The sequence below is a fragment of the Thermobia domestica genome, chromosome 1, assembly GCF_964235325.1.
Source record: "Thermobia domestica chromosome 1, izTheDome1.hap1.1, whole genome shotgun sequence".
NCBI classification, from domain to species: domain Eukaryota; kingdom Metazoa; phylum Arthropoda; class Insecta; order Zygentoma; family Lepismatidae; genus Thermobia; species Thermobia domestica.
The window spans coordinates 153,421,943-153,442,233 of NC_137454.1; the positions used below are offsets into that span (position 1 = coordinate 153,421,943).

The 20,291-nt window shown below is 35.7% G+C and overlaps 1 protein-coding gene across 2 annotated transcripts in view; it reads right to left on the bottom strand.

Annotated features, from left to right (window-relative positions):
• The window catches only part of LOC145690084 (uncharacterized), a 34,959-nt gene that overhangs the window by 7,989 nt on the left and 6,679 nt on the right, over positions 1 to 20,291 (bottom strand). For both annotated transcript variants that reach the window (XM_081764618.1, XM_081764629.1), the window contains exons 2-3: positions 8,029 to 8,218; positions 3,925 to 4,127 (exon numbers count right to left, since the gene is read on the bottom strand). In XM_081764618.1, the coding sequence (XP_081620744.1) occupies positions 3,925 to 4,127; positions 8,029 to 8,218 (393 nt within the window). The remainder of the gene's footprint in view (positions 1 to 3,924; positions 4,128 to 8,028; positions 8,219 to 20,291) is intronic.

Consider the following 20,291-nt stretch of genomic DNA (forward strand, 5'->3'; position numbering starts at 1 on the left):
ATTAAAGACGGAAACGCTGACCCATATAAATATAAAACAAGGCGGAAAAAAGATACAATATTACTCAAGCGTACCATCGTAACAATAGAAGGCATATTGGCCATTTTATATAGTGCTGTAAATCTCGGGATAATTGAACCTTTCTAAATGGATAGTTCATTCTTACTTTTTATTTATTTTCTAAATTTTTCAATTCTTTTCTTCTATTAGGTTGTGAAATCATCACTTCGACTGGGGAGTGAAGGGGGGACAGAAATGATGAGAAAGAAAAGACTCCCTCTCTGCAATAGAATGCTCCAGGAGAGATATTTCCTATATTTGAGCATCCATTATTAAACTATATGGAATTAGGAATACCGCTAATATCGGTAACAGGGTGCTGCATAATACGAAAAATGTGAAGAGGTAACAACACGTAAAATACATTTTCTTTTTTTTATTATTTATTTATTTATTTTTTTTTTTAATTTAATTTATTGTTCTCTGAGACTATAGTACGACCGCTGTATCTCTGGCTCTGACAGCTATGCGAAAAAGAAAGCGAGGGTTGATACTACATTGACACACCCCCATAAGGCCCAATGAGTGACCGCGCTGGCATGGAAACCAGACGTTGTTGCCGCTCCGTATTCTTCCTTTAGTTTGTACATGGTTCAGTGAAGAGTGCTTTGAGATCGTATTTGGTTATTGCAACTTTTTTTTTTCTTTTCTTTGTGTATGTTTGGGTGTGCTGTTAAGAAGTGTTGTTATTATTTGGTGACAATGGCTAGTTCTTCAGAACCGAAGCCAAAGAAAATAGTGTATAAAGGACAAATTGGCAACATTGTTTTTCCACGTGCAGAACTGTCAGAGCCAGAGACGTAGCGGCCGTACTATAAGAGACGAGACAATGATAATAATAATAATGAACGAAATGGGTGAATGAAGAAAATGGAAGGTAAAGCGAATACTCCGAGAAAACCTACACACCTGGTGTTTGTCCACCACCACAAAGCATACTTGTTGAGAACTAGGATTGAACCACGAACCCCACGCACCAAAGGTGAAATACACCTTAATTACTCTAATAATTTGAATATTTCTGAATATCGTCAGATTCTTAACCCTTCTGTAAAATTCACTAGTGGGGAGGGCAATTTTATTCCAAAAATATTACGTGAGGAGGGTTTCCTCCATCCTCCCATGATACTGCACCCTGCTCTATATTATACGAACTTTGCACTTATGATTCCATCACTCGAACTTGGCGCCCTCCTCCATGCTTTTTTCTCTGTTCTTTCATTTTTCTTTTCTTTTCTCCCTATTCCTTCCCCTCTCTATTCACTTAAAGTTTTACAGAAAGCGTTTACGATGCATTTATCTTTTAGTGTGTGTGATAACGATCACGCTATTTTCTGCTAAGTAATTCGTTTATACATATTACGACGAAAAGAGAAAAGAAAAGTTAATAATAATAATAATAATAATAATAATAATAATAATAATAATAATAATAATAATAATCATCATCATCATCATCATCATCATCACCAATCATCATCATCATCATCAAAATTAGATCTAAGTTATTGAAACACTTAGATATATGCTTGTAAGAAGCACAACTTTCTAATTTTCTGTGTTGCTAAGTGCGAAACCAAATGAATATTCAGGAGCTACGTAAATAACAGAAAGAAAGTAAACAACAAAGATGGTCAACGAACACTGATCCTAATGGTGAAACATTAATTCAGTAATTTCCACAAATAAAGATAGTGAACTATGGATAAGAAAACATTAGTTTAAAGCTTGTTTCAAATAATCATTAAAAGACTAGCATTTATTTATGAAAAATGGAAGTAAGAAGGTAAGTCTATGCACGAACAAGTTGTAAACAATGAACGGGGTTGATCCAACTGAATGAATACAGGAAAAAGAGTTTACTTAGAGGATATCTATATTATATACACATACACATAGGATATAAACCTATTATGGGAGTCATTAGGTCTGACAAAAAATATACGAGTAGCAGGAGTACAAGGAAATACCGTAGGAAGAAGAAAAAAGGAATCAAAAAGTTTACTAAATTGCTCCTTCCGGATAGCTTTTAAAAACTAATTGTTCACTCATGTGAATTTATACTATACTGTTTCGGCAATCTCTGACCCCTTCCTCAGTAACTCTGAATAACTCACATGAAACTTATTTCTCCGAATGTCACTTGGCATTTTCCTTTGTGTGTACTCAGTTGAACAATGAGGTTAAAACAAAAATAACACTATTCTCGCCAATCAAATAGACAACAGCTGCACACAAAATTTTTACATCTGTTTAGTCTCTTTGCATAACAAGAAATTTAAGTTACTGAATGGTTTGTGGTTTGTTGAAGAAATTAGGAATCTTACAGATGTGATTGTTAAAATTGAGCTCAATATTTCCATAGTAGCTTCATAATGTGTATTTCAGAGTTAAGCACAACTATAAGTAACTCTATCCATCACGACTCTGGAACTCACTAAAAGAATAATAAACACTTCTGACCAAAGTATACACACTTATTTATTAAAAACTAAATTACAGTGTAACGGTTTCAACAACTTGACGTTGTCTTCACCAGACACTAACTGAAAGAGATATCTTCAAAGCACAGACATTTATACTAAAAGTGAAAGTACTAAAATTATTGTTTGCATGGGAAGCCACCTGGGTCGTACTTCCCCGGGCGTCATCTGTCGGCCACCTGCCTTGACAATTACCCTCCCACTTGTTTATTATCTTTTCCAAACATCTGTAACACACCTGTCTGTTTTTACTTGACCAATTACATTAAAACTTCTCTTAATCTTCCTTTGATGCCTACTAGATATAATTTAAAAGTAACAGACTCTACTAAATACAACTGATTATAAATGCATCAATATAAAAATACATATAGACATAAAAGTAAAAATAAGAATAAAATAGAATATAAACAATATTAATCTATATATAATATTAAATATATGGATATAAATTGCATATAAATATGTCTAGTCATAATAATAGACATAATGTGTGAGGCTATTTTCCTTTCACAGGACTAAGAAAAACTCAACAAAGTGTAAAATCTTACACTTTACAAACACAGTGAGGGCCGAAATATCTTGAAAATAACATCCTGAATAATGACAGCGGTTTGAATACAAAAGTAAGAATTTAATTTTTAAAATATGTACCCTACAACATCTATCAGTACTTCTCTATTATTCATTGAATACAGAGCAAAAACTTATAAAATAAAAGAAGTAAACTGATATTTTGTCTAGTGTATCTTTCATGTACAAACAATAGGTACAGGCTGAAGACTAAAACGATATTACTGTGTATAGTTATCAGAAAAATCATGTAAATGCTATAAAGCAGTATGTAAAATACTTGTTTCATTCTTTTTTCTATTTATTTACCGAAGTTCCATTTACAGCCATGATGCTATTCTACAATGGAAACTATTTGACAATGGAAAGAAATTTCATTATAAGAAATTCAACGGAATAGATTTAAAGATCCCACTATTTCCCTAGTGAGACTAAAGAAAAGCTACTATTAAAGGGAATGAAAGATGGCCAAAAGCAAGCTTTGACACCACAATTTTACAAATGCGAAGCAATAATATTAACAATAATCTACGTTTGCTCAGCCAATATAATATTCTTTTCTAAAAATCTATTATTATACTACCTGGAAACACGAATATCGAATGTCCTCCCAGGTAACTATGTACTGAAGCAACCAATCAAAATATGTAACATTATATTCCACCTACACGGTTAAAAATTCTATATATGGTAAATGAAGGCACTACGATTAAATTTAATTTATAATAATAATAATAATAATAATAAAAGAACTTTATGGGTCAAGGAATCAAAATAGTTAATACATTAACAATACCTAGGTACTTACAGCACATGAAGCGAAAATATGAATCAAACATGCAAGTTTCATGCCTGGAGAGTACTGCGTAATCATCTCCCACTGGTTTAACAACAAAATGTCCTCTATTGTAGTTCTTCACACTGGGAAACTGATGTAAGAATTCTGTGTATTCAGCACTGTATTCCCAATTATGGTAGTTTCCTTTTTCCGACAGAATGTCAAAATTCAACCTACAGAAAACACATATAGCCTTTAGAATTATTATAAGAGAAAATGTTTCAAATTGAAGCAGCATGGATGCAACCATTGGAAGTTGTAAATAGTGGACGTTTCTGATATAAAACTTAATAACATTTATGTTTTCTTTTTTCTTTTTTTTTTCATTATAATTCGTACTAAATTTTTATAGACGCGTAATATAAGATTGGAAGAACCCGTTAGTGTACATTAAAATAAATAAAATAAATTGGGCCTGGCTTTTTTGCCAAAGTAACAAGAATGTGATCACAGTTGAGGCTCTAAGTTTTCTTCGAATCTACAATCTCGGAAGAACGTAACCGATAAATAAATAAATAATATATATATATATATATATATATATATATATATATATATATATATATCGGTAAGGAAATAAACTTCAACGCATTAAGATAGGGTGACATGGGACTATTATGACAAGGACCTATAATTTCTTTGTATTTCAGCTTTATAGCTCAATTCAGTATAATATATTTATTTAGCGTAACACTTTAGAGAAGGCAAGCATAATCGGATATATATATATACCTTTCGGGTCCTCGTCTGGAGACAAATTGCACTATGTGGCAACGTCGCAAATAATAAAGAACCATAGAGTAGATCTACCAACCTATCAAATAGTCATATTAATTCTTCGCAGAAGGCAGCTAAAGTCGACATGGATAGATACTAGCATCAATTATTAGTGTAGCAATCGATTTAACTACATGATGTACTCGAAAAGTAATGCTAATGGTTCCAAGTTAATCTGCGACGTTGCCACATTGTGAAATTTTGATTCCTTGTAGCGGCTGAAGGAGATCCCGGAGAACATACCGCAATAGAATATTTTTGCTTTAATTTGGCCTGTAGAATAGTGCCCTGTGGTCCGTGGGCGCCATTTTTAGAACACCCGATATCAAAACATGCCCCTTCTGCATCAACACAGCGTTTCCGGCGACTATGCCAATCTCTGAAGGCTCCTTGAAATGCAGAAACTGGTATGCTATTCACGGCCTCTTGAATGGCCTGGACCGAGCCGTGATGCCATTCTTTCACGACCCTTTTCAGTTGGGGGAAGAGGAAGAAGTCTGCATGAGCGACATCTAGCCTGTAGGGTGGCTGGGGCAAGTCTGGTCAGGAAGTCCATGACAGCATAGGCGGTGTAGCTCGGCGCATTGTCGTAATAAAGCATCCATGATTCAGCGATTGCTGGACGGACGCGAGCGACTCGTTTTCTGAGTCTTTCAAGTACTTCCACGTAGAATGCAGCATTCACAATCTGACTAGGCATTATAAACTCTCTGTGAACCATTCCTTTGCAGTCAAAACAATTTAATTTTTGACTTGCTCATGTGGACTTTTTCGGGATTACTCGCAGCATAAGCAGTCTTGATCATGTCCTAGGTTTCACTCGCAGTTTTACCTAGTTTGACGCAAAACTTCACCGCGCAAACTGCTCTAACAAATGATTCGTTGTGGAGATGACAAGTACTTTGAAAGAGGTTCACTTTAAACTCGATCTACACTCCGTGAAGGCTTGTAGACAACTGGCGACTGGTGCGGTGGTAGCTAAGACTCCTCACTACCCAACCAGCGCAGTAACATCCCCCTACTTCACCAAGTTTTGGTGGGAAAAAATCAGTCCTACTATTTCCCGGACAAACCGTATATATAAAACTTGTTGTAGTAACTGTTATAAGCGATAAAAAAAAAAAAAAAAACTCCGCCGCACGGGGATTTTATAACACTTTGCTTGATATTAATTTTTAAGCTAGCAATTTTTTAAAAAAATGTTTTTAGTAATAGGTAGTTTCACCATGTTTTAAAGCACTTTAAAAATAATCACATCAGTTACTACAATAAATAATACGATTTATTAGTGATATATAATTTCTGCATTTTGTTGTGATATAAGACAATTGTGGAAGAAAGAAAAAAAAGCAGCGTCCTCTCTTAGCAAGACTATAAAGATTCAAGAAGAAAATCTTTCTTGAGTTTAACGGCCAAAAATTATGCACTGAGGCTAAGGGAGATTGGGATGATGAGATGGCTGATAATTATGGAATGAAGAAAGTGGAAGGAGAAAATCCACGCACACGGTGTTTCTCCACCATACAACCCACTTGGCGGGAACTGGGATCGAATCACAAACCCCACGCACCACAGGTGAGAACTTTACCACTGAGCCCATGAAAAAGAAAACGTACCAAAATAATACTTATGGGAACTCTGTTTAACGTCTCCTGAAAGTGGATATCTTCGTAAACATCTGCGATATTTACCTACATTACAGTTGAAGAACTTCACCTTCGATGCTGATGTAGTGAAGTGGATTTTTTCTGGCCCTCTTACCTTAAATGGATATGAATCATTTATATTAGAAGACAGTGAAATGCAGGGAAAATAAAATGGTCTTCTAGGTATAAAGATGAACTTTTCCCAATAGATATGGACTCAGATTTTGACTGAGAAGTCGCTAGTTAGGTTGTGCCTTTAGCAAGCCTCTTAATGTAGATAAAAATATAGGCAATTTACATTTTCCGAAATACGAAGGGACAGTAAATGTTTTAAATAAATCGAAATGTAAGAGTTTTGAAGTTTTCCTACCTAAATTGTTTTCATTTGTTTTTTGTTTCTGTAGAATAAAATAATTAACAAACGTTTTTACTATCGGCAATTTTTATCCACAACTTCCTTATAAAGAGAGAAATTATGTACGTTTACCTACCATAAGTGTCACGCATCACACTAAATATTTTATTCCACTTTAGTTTAAAATTACGAGATCTGTACATCAAATATTGTTGGTTAGATATGAAGTTATTAATGTAAAAATATTTTGCGTTTGTTTATAACTCAATACACATGAATAATAATAATTTATAAAACAAATGTCATTATCACGAAATATCCTATTGAAACTTACTTTAAATCCGACAACAAAGCATGGGACAGAGAACAGATGCACAAACAATAGTAATGGGGGATTATAATGTGCTGTGGGAAGACTGGAAGGTAGTGCAATACCTAAATTCTATTAAGCAGAAAGGAAGAGAAAGAAGAGATTCTGCGTTGAATTTGAACCAAATGCATAAATAGAAGGCCACACATTGCGGTGAAGTGATGTTCACTAACCCTTCTATAGTAGTTTCAGTATTGTGAATAGTGTCAACAAACTACAATTAATACCACGTACTTCTATAGTACCGAAATGTTACAATCAATGTGAAGCAGCGAAACGCTACAAAAACTCTGATATGTATTGAGGAAGATAACAAGCAGTCATCAAAAGGTATACGGACAAGTTAAAAACACAGATGCTTCAGTGAGTTCAAGATCAATATCTTATTAGCTGCAATACCCGTTTTTTTGCATGGGAATAATAATGCTTATACAAAATCTTTGAACGTACTGCGTGAAATATAACGAGATACTCGGGCACATAATCACGACAAATACTTTTGACATTTGCCTCTTCCAATTCCTGGAACAACGGGGATACCCTTTCGTGCCTAAATATGTCTTTAAATAGCATCGATACACACACATTTCTTTATATGTTAATATAGATAAAAACATAAATAAGACTTCAAAATCCATCCTAGTACGGTTGAAACACACATGTCAGTACAACAATGTTGGTTGCATGATATACAAGTGCTCCAACAGGGTGGTTTGTTAAGAATGAATTTTGACCCCTTCCCCCCTTAATCCATAGTTAAGTCGAATAGCCGGCTTCGTACGCGATTGGATCTGGTGAAGATTATCTGTGTAACTTTTTGTGACTGCTTTCTATGTGAAATCTAATTGCAGACACACACATTCTTTTATCTATTCACTAAGTATGTTAATTTAACTCTACACTTTATATCACGTTTAAATACTTACAGCAATGGGTTTAGTTTCTTCATATTACTAAAATCAGCAACATATTCCCATACTTGAACTGGATTGGTCTTGTCGATGAATACTTCAAATTTAACATTGTGTTTCTTCGGACAAAAAAGTAGATATAACAAACATCCTACTAGGCAAATGTAGAATATATTCTTCTTCTTTATAAATATCCTCATTTTTCCTGAAATAAAACAATTTTTACACTAAGTATATCTTATACTGACATTATGTTTCAAAGAGCTAGGAAGCTCTCAACTGCACATTTGGCATACACAAAAATTCTATAAAGTTGCTATCACAATCACCACTATTATGTACCGATAACTAGAAGACTGTTTAAAAGAAATGCTGATGAAAATATCAATACCATAAAATGGAAATTTTATGGGTTAAATTGAAATTGACTGATAGATCTGTATTTTCATTCTTCGAGAGCTAATTAACCACCTAACTCGGAGGTTCAATACCGCATTCATAAAAGCTTTCCACTTGCTTCTGTCCTTATCAAGTGGATCCAGTTTCTACTTTGTAGAGAGTATTTCTATTTCTGCGAGATTCATCTTAAATATTATTTTCCTATCTGGGCCTTGGTTGCATGATATAAAAGTGCTGCAACAGGGTGGTTTGTTAAGAATGAATTTCGACCCCTTCCCCCAATCCATAGTTAAGTCGAATAGACGGCTTCGTACGCGATTAGATCCCTAATGGTCTTTTTCCGATTGGTTTTCCAATTAAAATTTTGACAATGTTCCTACCTTCTTCCATTCTGGCTATATGATCCTGCACACCTGAGCCTCCTAGACTTAATGACCCTAACAAAGTACAAATTATGTAGTTCCTCCGTTATGAAGTTTCTGCCATTCTTCCTTTCCATCCTTATTGGGTCCGAATATTCGCCTCAGGATTCCATGTTCTTCCCTCACAGTAAGCGACCATGTTTCGCAACCGTACAGTACAACTGGCATAATTATCGTTTATATATTTTAAGTTTCAAATTCTTCGACACAATTTGCGAAGACAAAAGGGTTTAGGCTGAATAAGAACACGAATTCCCTGCTTTCAGCAGACATTTAATTTCTTTGTGAATATAAGCTTAGTCTGTTAATATTGGTCATAGATATTTGAAAGTATCTACTTTGTAGAAAGTATTATTTGATATTTTAACATATCCGTAACTTCCAATATTACGGTCAAAGCGAGTTTCCATGTATTTCGTTTTTTACCTTTCTTTTCATTTACTTCCAAACTACTGTCCCTGCAGGCTTTAATAAAACATTTGCATTTCTTTCCATTATGCTCATATCATCCTTTATCATATTTACATAATCAGCAACAGCCATAACTTGGTTGCGTATCATTCAGCTCTGATCTTCGTTGCTATCCGTGATTATCCTTACTGTGTGTTCCATAACAAATTAAATAATAATTGCGACAATGCATCTCCCTGTTTTAGCCCATTCTCGACGTGAAAGCTCTGGAAAAGAATTTTCCTACTCCGACTTTACTTTGGGGTTCACTGAAATACACTTTAATTATTTTAACTACCTTTTTGTTATATGAAACTCCGTAAGAATATTGTACAATATTTTCTTCCTAAACGAGTCGTGTGCTTTTCTGAAACCAATAAATATTTAATATACATACAGGAGTGTTGTATTCCCATTTCTTTTCGAGTATTTGAGGGATAGTAAATATCAAATCGATAGTTGATCGATTTTGATAATGTCCAACAATTTCATCCGCTTATGGGATCAATCTTGTTAACAGAATGTTTAAAATTATTTTATAGGATGTTGACAAAATAGATGTGCCTCTATAGTTATTACAATCAAGTTTGTTGCATTTCTTGTGAATTGGAACAATGACGGAATCTTTCCACTCTTGTGTACTTCGTCCTTGTTTCAAATAAGAATTGGTTTGTTTATCTTGTTCCACAAATTTTCCCCTCCAGCTAAAATTAACTCAGGATGAATTTCGTCCATCTAATTAACAGATGGTGAGATTCAAAACGTTCGTGATATGCTGCGTATTTTTTAGTGAGTTTTATCGTAAGGATTTCTTCTCATATGAGTGTGATTTTTCACTGTTATCGGATTTTGTCATTAGTGTTTCCGAAACTGCTTGCATTGTCAATGTTGATGACTTGATTGTTTCTATTGCCAGGGAAGATATTTTTACAGTTTTGGGGCAGACTCGATCCATTTCGTGTTCCGGTTCGAATAACCTGCCCTACAGTTCTACAAGATGATCTGGGAAGTGATTCTAACTGATATATTTAACAACTGGCTACCCCACTCTTCCTATCTCCAAAAAAGATGGTATTGTGGTCAAGCTGTAGCTTAAACTGATGGCCTGTAAAAAAAAAAAAAAAAAAAAAAAAAAGTCGTTTCACTTTACTTTTAATCAACATCAAACTATCTTTCACAATACCAAGAATGTTTATTCGGTACTTTCGAAGTTGCGTGATCTTATTAGTTGCTTTCCACTGTCTGACCAGAGAGCTACAGTCTTATCTATTTTCAGCGTGCTTTTGACAGTGTAGCCCATGTATATTTATTCCACATTTAGAAATTTTATATTTTTTCACTAGCCTTTCTTTCTATGCTGCGATCTCTTTACAGCGACGGCGACGATTTATGTTAATGGCTTTGCTTGTGCTGCTTTACCGCATCGTCGAAGGTTGCGACAGGGACGCCTGCTCTTAGCGTTCTTACTTACTTTGATACTAGAGCCTCTTTTATATCGCCTGAAGCTGTTCATTAGGAAGGTGTATCTTCATTTTGTCAACTCAACGTTCAAGATACGAGGATGTCACAGCAAGGTTGTTAAAACCCACAAAAGAAAGAAAAAAAGCTCAATGGGTTTTTATTGGGTAGAGTTGGGCTTTATTAAATTGTGTACGTATTTTTAAAACCGAATTCCCACTCACAATAAAACTTAAGAATAGAATATTTTTATTGTCGTTAAACATCATTTGTTGCAATAGACAACGTTAAGAGAGTATACAAAATATATACATTGAATATATAGTCACTTTTTATTTTTTAATTCTTTCTCAAAGTTCCTATTACACATACCACGAATTTCTGTAGGTAGAAGATTATACATCTTCATCGCAGTGTATTTATAACTCTTTTGTGTTTTACTTAACCTGAAATATGATGTATCGAGGTCGTCTCCGTATCTTGTGTTATAGCAATGAATTTTCTTTCGGGTACTGATATTTTCCAAGTTTTCTTTAATATACATGAGACAGCTATAGATATACATTGAGGGCACTGTCATGATTTGCATCTCTTTAAAGAAAGGTCTGCAAGAGTCATTATCACGTAGTCCCTTGAACACACTTTTTTTTTTTTTTTTTTTTTTCTCATTTAAAGTCGGTTTGAGCACCAGTTGAATTACCCCATAACAATATACCGTAGAGCAATAGAGAATGAAAGAAAGCATAATAAGCTGACAGAAGTATTTTTTCACTAACAACAGTTTCTAGTTTACGTAATAAATATATAACTCTAGATAGTCTTCTACATAGATTTTCAGTATGTATGTTCCAGTTTAACTTTGGATTCAAGGATTCAAGTGGATCCCTAACAATTTTACAGAATGACACTCATTCATATCATTTATGTTGTTATTAAGATGAAAATACAAAACATCCGTCTTTGATTCATTTAATAGCAGCCTATTAAATTTAGCCATACTGAACACGTTTCTAACATTTGTGGGTGTTTAGTTTGAACATTTTTAAAATTTTTACCCATGGTTAAGACAGTTGTATCACCAGCATACAAAACACTGTTAAAAGGAAGAAAACTTGGAAGAGCATTAACGTAAACTAGAAAAAGAAATGGCCCCAGGACACTTCCCTATGGTATACCAGTTGTTACGTTCAAAAATTCTGAAATTGAATTACCAACGCAAACAGCCTGTTTTCTGTTACTAAGATAAGATTTAATCAGAGACAGTTCTTTTTCTCTAACCCCATAATACACCGTAATGCAACTTTGAAAGGAGTATATCATGTGACACTGTATCGAAAGCTTTAGTTAAATCTAATAGTGTTGCACAAACATATTATTTTCAAAACAGTCTAATACTTGTGATACTATATTTTCAACAGCTTTAACTGGGGAACGACCTTTTCTAAATCCAAATTGCGAGGAATGTAAAAGCTCATTCTCTTCAAAGAAGGTTGATAGTTGTTCTTTGATGCATTGTTCAAAAACTTTCGAAATTATCGGTACTAAAGAGATTGGACGATAGTTTTTAACCTCATTGTTATCATCCTTCTTATGTAAGCATTCATGTTCTATTGTTCACATCTGGAATGAAACTGGAATTCCCTTGTCGCACAAAGGAAATTTGTGAAGACCCATCCGCGTTTCGTGGACTTCTTAAATGGGAGAAAATAGATAAATCTGAGGTGGATGATTAACATGCCACGCAAGTACTAGAATAATATCTCAAGTCAGGAGCCAGAGATGAAAGAAAGCGGCTTTATTAACACCGTTGGTACAAAAAGCTATATCATATGCATACAGTATATTCTCAATGGAAACTTATCGGTATTGTTTGTTTGTACTTTAGGTCCATATTTAATGCTCATATACTGTATTAAGAAATGAACATTATAGCATTTTCCCCATTCTCTTCCTTACAACCAGAAAATTTTATACGATTTAGTTCTGAGCCAAACAAGGGAGTGAGTGTTGTTGTAGCTGCTATTTATGTGGGTTTATCGCTTTTTTTCTTTTTTTTTTCCTTCTTTTTATTTTTCTTTTTTTAATTAGCGAACAAGAATTGTGTGTAGAAATATTTCTGGGCATTCGGGTGCTATGACTATGTTAGTTCTTCACGTATGAGGGGTGACGTTCCGCGGCGATTACACTACCCAGAGAATTAGGGAGGAAGAAAGGAATGGGGAAGGAAGGAAGCGGCCTGGGACCATTATGTTAAGACACCATCGCGGCATTTGGTTGGTACAATAAGGAAAAGCCAGGAAAATCTCATTCAGGTAGTCCCCACAGGAAATCGAACCCGTGAACGCTCGCACCAAAGGAGACCACTTTGAGTGTAATGCGTCACACATTAGATGGATAAAATTGTTATTGGCTTCGATTCTCCGATAATATCTCATTTCTCTCGGACCTCCTGCCGCGCTCCTGCTCTGACTCGGTTAGACGGCATTCATGCTTTTTAGTGGGCACCTAGCACAAGTTGGTTCGTGTTACGCACTTGGTTTTATGATATACGTTCACAATGTATATCGAACAAAAATACTACCAACAGAGCCAGGGTCAGAACCGAGTATTTTAGGCGAGAAACTAAATAATGTTCCATTTTATTATTATTTTCGTGTAGTCCGCCGATACAGTAATCCCGTAACTTTTAATTTCCTAGCGACATGTCTTTCATAGAAGACTGCACCCTCAAACGCCCCTAAAAAGTTTATTTACCTAATGCTGTATGTGGTTAAACGGCTCCAGATGGCGGCCCAGGATAAAACGCACATGATTCTGTTTTGAATGTTCTATTACAAGTTAGCTGTTCTTACTTTCATATATCTTATCTACAATTACCCCTATTTTATTTCTGACCTTCACTATTCACTATTAAACATAGATATTTCTTATTTTCATGCTTCTTTTGCTCTTTCCTACGTCCGTATAAATCAGTATAGTTTACTGCGCAAAATTAGTACCTTGGAACTGTTAAGTGTTGCAAACTACACACTACTCATTAATGACTAAAGCAAACGCCAAAAATATAGGCGGGTTGCGCGCGGAACAAAAAGTGGGTGGAGAGAGCAACAGCCAACTAGCAACCTACGCACTTGCCACATTTACATTTGTCTTGCTCAGTCACTGTCAAGGTTTCATGTTTCGCGCGCGTGTTGTAGATTGGTTACGGCAGAACGCAGGCTTTGAGCTGTGGCTAGGTAAACGAAAAAAAAGGTAAACGGCTGTCGTCTGCTTACTCCTGCAACAGGAGGGGAAGGAGGTGGCACATGACAAGGGAGAGTTGACAACAGCGAGCTGTAAGGTGCGCGCGCAACCCGCCTATATTTTTGGCGTTTGCTTTAAAACAATGCAGTCGATTCAATATCATGTCTTCGCAAACGGTGAGGTTAAATTTACATTGAAGTTGCACCATCTGGGAGTGACTTAATGTCACGTGGTATCTAGTCCACTTTGCGCACACAACTTTATTGATAAAAAAAGTGATGTATTTATGTTACGAAACAGCTGAGCGAGTGAAAGGGGTTAAAAGCATCGCAGGGCTAGTTTTGTTCCACCTTGACTCTCATAATACAGCAGCATACATATCCTGAGTCAGTTAATAACACTGTGGGTTTGAGACACTGTCAGATTATGCTCTACTACCACTTTACATCATATCGCAACCATCCGCGAACACATACAGGGTGGTCCGGAAGTGAGCGTACCACCAATTAATGTTTTCTGACGGCAATGTTAATGAATTCTTACCTGGAGATGCTTAATGAGTGGTTGGTGCCTCAACTGGAGGAAAATAGTATCAAAGACACTGTTGTGATACAGCAGGATGGAGCACCAGCGCACTTCGCGATTCACGTGCGCAAGTACCTGAATCAGACGTTTCCGAGTCGCTGCATTGGAAGAGGTTGTGCATCTTCACCAGCTCACATTGCCTGGCCTCCAAGAAGTCCCGATCAGACGACACCAGATCTCTGGGGTTTCATAAAGCAACAAGTACACTTGATATCAAACAACGCAGGAATTGCGAGCAGCTGTGGAACACGTGTTAGATTGTTATGTTAAGAAAAGATTACTAGGAAGATTAAGAATGTGTAGTAACAAGATTTATATTGTGATGTAATTTAAGATTATGAGTATATGGAATCAGATACATTAAATGAATTGAGATATGTAGAGGCTCAGTAGAAATGAAATCTTTGAGTTTTACGTCCCACGATTATGCCGGTTAGGATAAAGGAGACGGTGATGATGAGTGATGAATGAAATGGTGGAATGAAGAAAGTGGGAGGAAACGGGAGAACCCCGAGAAAACCCACGCACACGGTGTTTGTCCACCACAAAGTTCACTTGGCGGGGGCTGGGATCGAACCCAGGACCCCAAGCACCAGAGGTGAACGCTCTACCACTGAGCCACCGCGGCCCCAGAGGCTCAGTAGAGAATAAGATACAAAATAAAGAGATCAACAAACGACATTGTGTGTATTCTAAGATTCCAATTTTGGCGCAGTCGAATCAAATAAGTTATATGCTCAAATATGGATCAGAAAGATAATTTGAACCTCAAATGTTGGATTGCACAGGAACTAGCTAGACGAGATGCTATCATTCAAAGTCTGCAAAATGAACTACATATGTTAGGTAAAAAAAAAAAAAAAAAAAAAAAAAAAAAAAGTGCAAAGTGGTTATCAAAACTCTCAGAATAGTGAAACTTGTGATAGTATATGCACAGCATATTAAGACATATAAGTAAACCAGAAGCTTTTGGTAAAAGATGTTTCCGCTGTTTTGGATTTAACCATTTTGCACGTATTTGTGCACAGTGGCGTAGATAGCATTTCGACAAGGGGGGGGATATGTCAGGAAACTGAGGAAGGGTACACACACACACACACACACATATATATATATATAAACTAATTAACAATTATTAATTAATTAACAGTTCATAGCTGATATTATGGGAGAAATATTGATCAATAAATTAAGTTTCTTCCTACGTGTATATCTATAGAAAGACATACACAATTCAAAGTTTCCAAAAACAAAAAAAAAAAGATAATTAATTCTTGTTATTACATACTAATATTAAATTTGAACCCAAAAATACAAACCTACATATCTGTATTTGAATCTAGTGGGCTTGTATTTCAGCTCTCGCTTCTCAAATGTCCCGATTCCATGCACACGATAAAATATCAAATTATTTAATAGTCTTGTAAACGTTAAATTTACGACTTTAAAATCTTTGTTTATATTTGTACTGTCTATCAAACGTTTATAATATATATATGATCTATTCATACTATTCGCACAATTATTTACATTACTTTAAAAAAAAAAAAAAAAAAAAAATAGTCACAATTACACAGAATATCACATCACAAAACAAACTCGAGACGACGCTTTTTCTTTGCTAGTTCATCTATCACTTCAACACTCGACAGTGGTATGTCATGATGAAGGGAAAGAGCTGCTAGTCCGTTTAGCCTTGTCTGAGACGTGGAATTTCTTACGTAGGTTTTCAGGCGCTTGAGAGTGGAAAAGGTTCTTTCCGGGGTGGAAGTAGACACAGGTAGAGTACATAAGATCTGCAGTAGCTTATGTATGTTAGGAAAGATCCTGCTGTCACATTTTTCCAGTGCTTCAATGGCAGTACGGGGATTACATCCTACATTTGCCAATCTAGTTTTCCAGAGTCTCAGTTCTCCATATGAATCTCTATCTACAAAAGGAGAATAAAATGCAGCCAGATCTTCGAACTTCTCGCACTCAATTTCCATGTCGTCACTACTGAATAGGCACATAAAGGCTCTGAAAATGTTCTCGTGTTTTAAGAATCGTTCTTTTAACTGATTTGAAAAGTGATCCAAGAAAGGAATAAACATATTCACTCTAAAAAATTCTTCACCTGAATGTTTTATAGTTTGATCTGTTTCTCTGAAGCATAGAAACCCTCCTCATTTTCTCCTCTACACCCAAACTTTCAGCTACTTTCTGCGCCTTATTGTATATTCTTTTGAACACCTTCTCAGAATCTCCTCTGATTCTATCAAATTCTTCCACAATGTTTTGTGCGTTATTTACGGCTTCCGCAAGATCGATGTTTTCTGACTGCAAAAATTTGCATAACGGGAAGCCATAGCTAAAAACGAAATCAATTGCGTATAAGGACAGAAGAAACTCGAAGTCTAAAGAGTTAACGACAAGCCTTGCGTCCGTACCTGTAGAATCACTCCACGTGGATATCTCCTCCAATGCCTCAAATACAAATTCAATCAATTCTATGAAATCGTGAACTGCTTCGAATTTTCCAACACTAAGTCTTTTCAATGATTTTGCATTTGGTGGTATATCTGCCTTCTCTATCATTTTGTTTAAAATAGATTTTCTCTTTGGTGAACTGAAAAATTCGTACATTTTTTCCACTACTCCTAAACAGCTTTTTATTGGTAAAATTTCACTACTTTTCGTAACCGCTAAATTTAGAGAATGAGCTGCGCAATGTACATAAACTGCCAAAGGATATTTTTTCCTTATTAACGCTTGAACACCCTTATATTGACCGGACATATTTGCGGCACCGTCATATCCTTGTCCGAGCAAGTATTCACAATTTATGCCGAAGTCTTTTAAACTTGTCAAAATTATTTCCGCTAAGTCGTTACCTGTATCTAAGTGATTCAACTTTAACGAATTGGGGAAAATCTTCTCGTACAGATCCATTTTCAACATATCTTGCACAAAGAGCCAACTGCTCTACATTTGTGATATCCATTGTTTCATCAGCCAATAACGAAAAGCATTTTACAGCATTAACTCGCGAAACAACTTTCTTTAATATGAGTTCCTAATATGAGTTCCTCTAAAAATTCTCGAAAATCATTGTCTCCCTGTGCTCGGTATTTTAAAATGGCGCGAAATTTCCCCATTTTAGTATAATCGCTTGTTTCATTTATATCTAATTTGCCATGATCACGATGTCCTCGTAAAGCAATTTCTTCCCTTCCACACAAAATAATAGCATCTACAATAGGTGCGAGACCTTTGCGGTTTTTTTGTACTTTCTTAGTCCTGTCCCTGTTGAAGACTTCAATTACATTCCCCGAATTATTCTTCATTACCTTCAAAAAATCTTCTGCCTTCCCCACACTATCTATATGATATTTCGTGTTTCTATGTTCCCTGAATGTTTCTTTTGCTTTTTTCCAATTATCAAACTTTATTTTGACAAGTTGCCCCAAAGGTTGCCCACCACATCCTCCCAAATGTGAAAATATCACACAGTACTTACAGTATGCTCCTTGATGCACTTCTGAGTAGGCTAACCAATTAAATTCCTACAGCCACTGATGTCTAAATCGAAGTTTCCTCTCCTTAAATTTCTCCAAAAGAGGAAACTTGTAATCTTTACACGGAACCCACACATTCTCAAGCGCCCGAATTTTCTCTTCATCACTTAACTTCGTATTCACGAAACATGAAATGTCGCTTACAAGTTGTACAGCTTGTGAACCAGGAGCTCTAACACCAGTATTTTGCATATTTTCAATAATATTTGCATTCGCACTCGTTACACACCTTTTTTTCACATCACTTCTATTCTCTTCTTCATCTTCAATAACTATTCGTTTACGCGTAAAAAAAGTTGTCAATTTGCTTTGCGACATTTTACATGAACGCAAGATTTCACACTCCGCGCACAACAGCTTGCCCGGCAAACTAAGTTTTCGAGTTTTTACCTCGATTTCAACAAAACCCTTGTCTACCTCGAATAAAAATTGAGTAACAGCTTTCCTTTCCTTTCACCCTTCCGAGTAGGCGAGCGCAATCTCATTGTTGGTGAACGAAGCCAACCACGTCTTTCGACTGACCACCCATTGATAGTATTTATTGCCTTCGCACATTTAAAAAAAACAACCCTCCTGTCGTTGTAGAAAGTGACGTTTTAATAGAACTTTGGAAAATATTAGTCTCCACAGAAATGAGCAACTGTTTTTGTTCGGTATTTTTTTATACATAAAGTGTTAAAAAAATGAACATTCTTTTCCTCTTGAGGAAAATGCTTCGCAGAGAAACATTTGCGTGTTATAATTCTCTGAGATAGAAATGAAGTATATTACCAAATATGATTAGTGATGTCGTTTCATTTATAATAAGATGAATTTATGCCGGGGAAGAAGGATAATTTATGAATCACAAAGAAAGCATCAAAAGTTACCATGATCAAATTTAGCGGCGGTATTTGGAAAAAGTGAAAAGGCTTTGACGCAGTCAATTTCGATTTCAGAAAAGTAGAAATTTGAAATATTTATTTCAAATGCCTATCGACTTGCAAAGAATTTGCTTCTATAAATAGCTGACTATGTAATTGATATAGGACTAATTTCACCATCAATTCCTTTCTACAATGTTGTGTGCGTACGGGGTATTTCTTAGAGAACGAAACCCTTTCATTAATTTGAACGCATTTTTGTACTGAGCAACATATATATTGAATTTTTTAAACAAAATGTTAAGATCAGATATAACAATTTTGACTGAGTTAAAGGTTCAAGGGGGGGATATATCCCCCTTATCCCCCCCTTATCTACGCCACTGTTTGTGCATCATGTTTCTTGGGTTTTAGCCCAAAACCACAAAAAGCTGAAACCCATATATGGACACGGAAAAAATAAACGAAAATCACAGTTCTAACAAGGATAGCACATTCAGCATGAAACATGAGCATAAATTTCTATAGAAACAGTCACAAACAGGGTAGGACCAGAAGCGATGGGCACAAAGTAAAACTAAGTTTAAGATTATCAAGGTAAAACCAAAGTTAGAGGAAATCAAGGTTTGAAAAAACCCGGGCTTTTTTTTGAAAAAGCCCAACCTACCTGGGCCCATATGGGTTTTTTCGGGTTTAATCGTTTTTTTTTCGAAATATTTCAACGTCTTTGGGGTAAAAGTTAAAATGTGAATTATATTTCAAGATTGTCATTGTCACAACTTGCAACAATTTTCTACTTACTAAATGGCCTGTTTTGAAAAAATGGCCGCCATTTTGAAATTTTACATTCGATCGCCGAGAAAATCTATACAGCAAATTTAGCGTATCTCGTGCTTCCACCGTCAAAAATTCAACTTAAAAGACTGAAAATTGCGCTTCGTAGCGTGGATATTCGCTGTTTTGAAAAAATGGCCGCCATTTTGATATTTTACGTTGGTATGCCGCTAAAATCTGTACAGAAAATTTAGAGTGTCTCGTGCTTGTACTCTGACAATTTTAACTTAAAAGACCGAAAGTTGTACCCTGTAGTGTGTGTGGTAGAGGCAGACAAACGAGTTAAGTTGATTTTGTGTTTAACGCCCTTTTCAGCAGCGGACCTACTGATCGTGGAATCCGAACCACATGAGCCCCTCCGGAAAGCAAACCCGGGTCCCACGCCGAAGACGCATACACTAACCGCATAGCCATGAAGGAGCTCGGCAGACAAACGAACAAATGTAAATCAAGTCATCCAGAAGCCT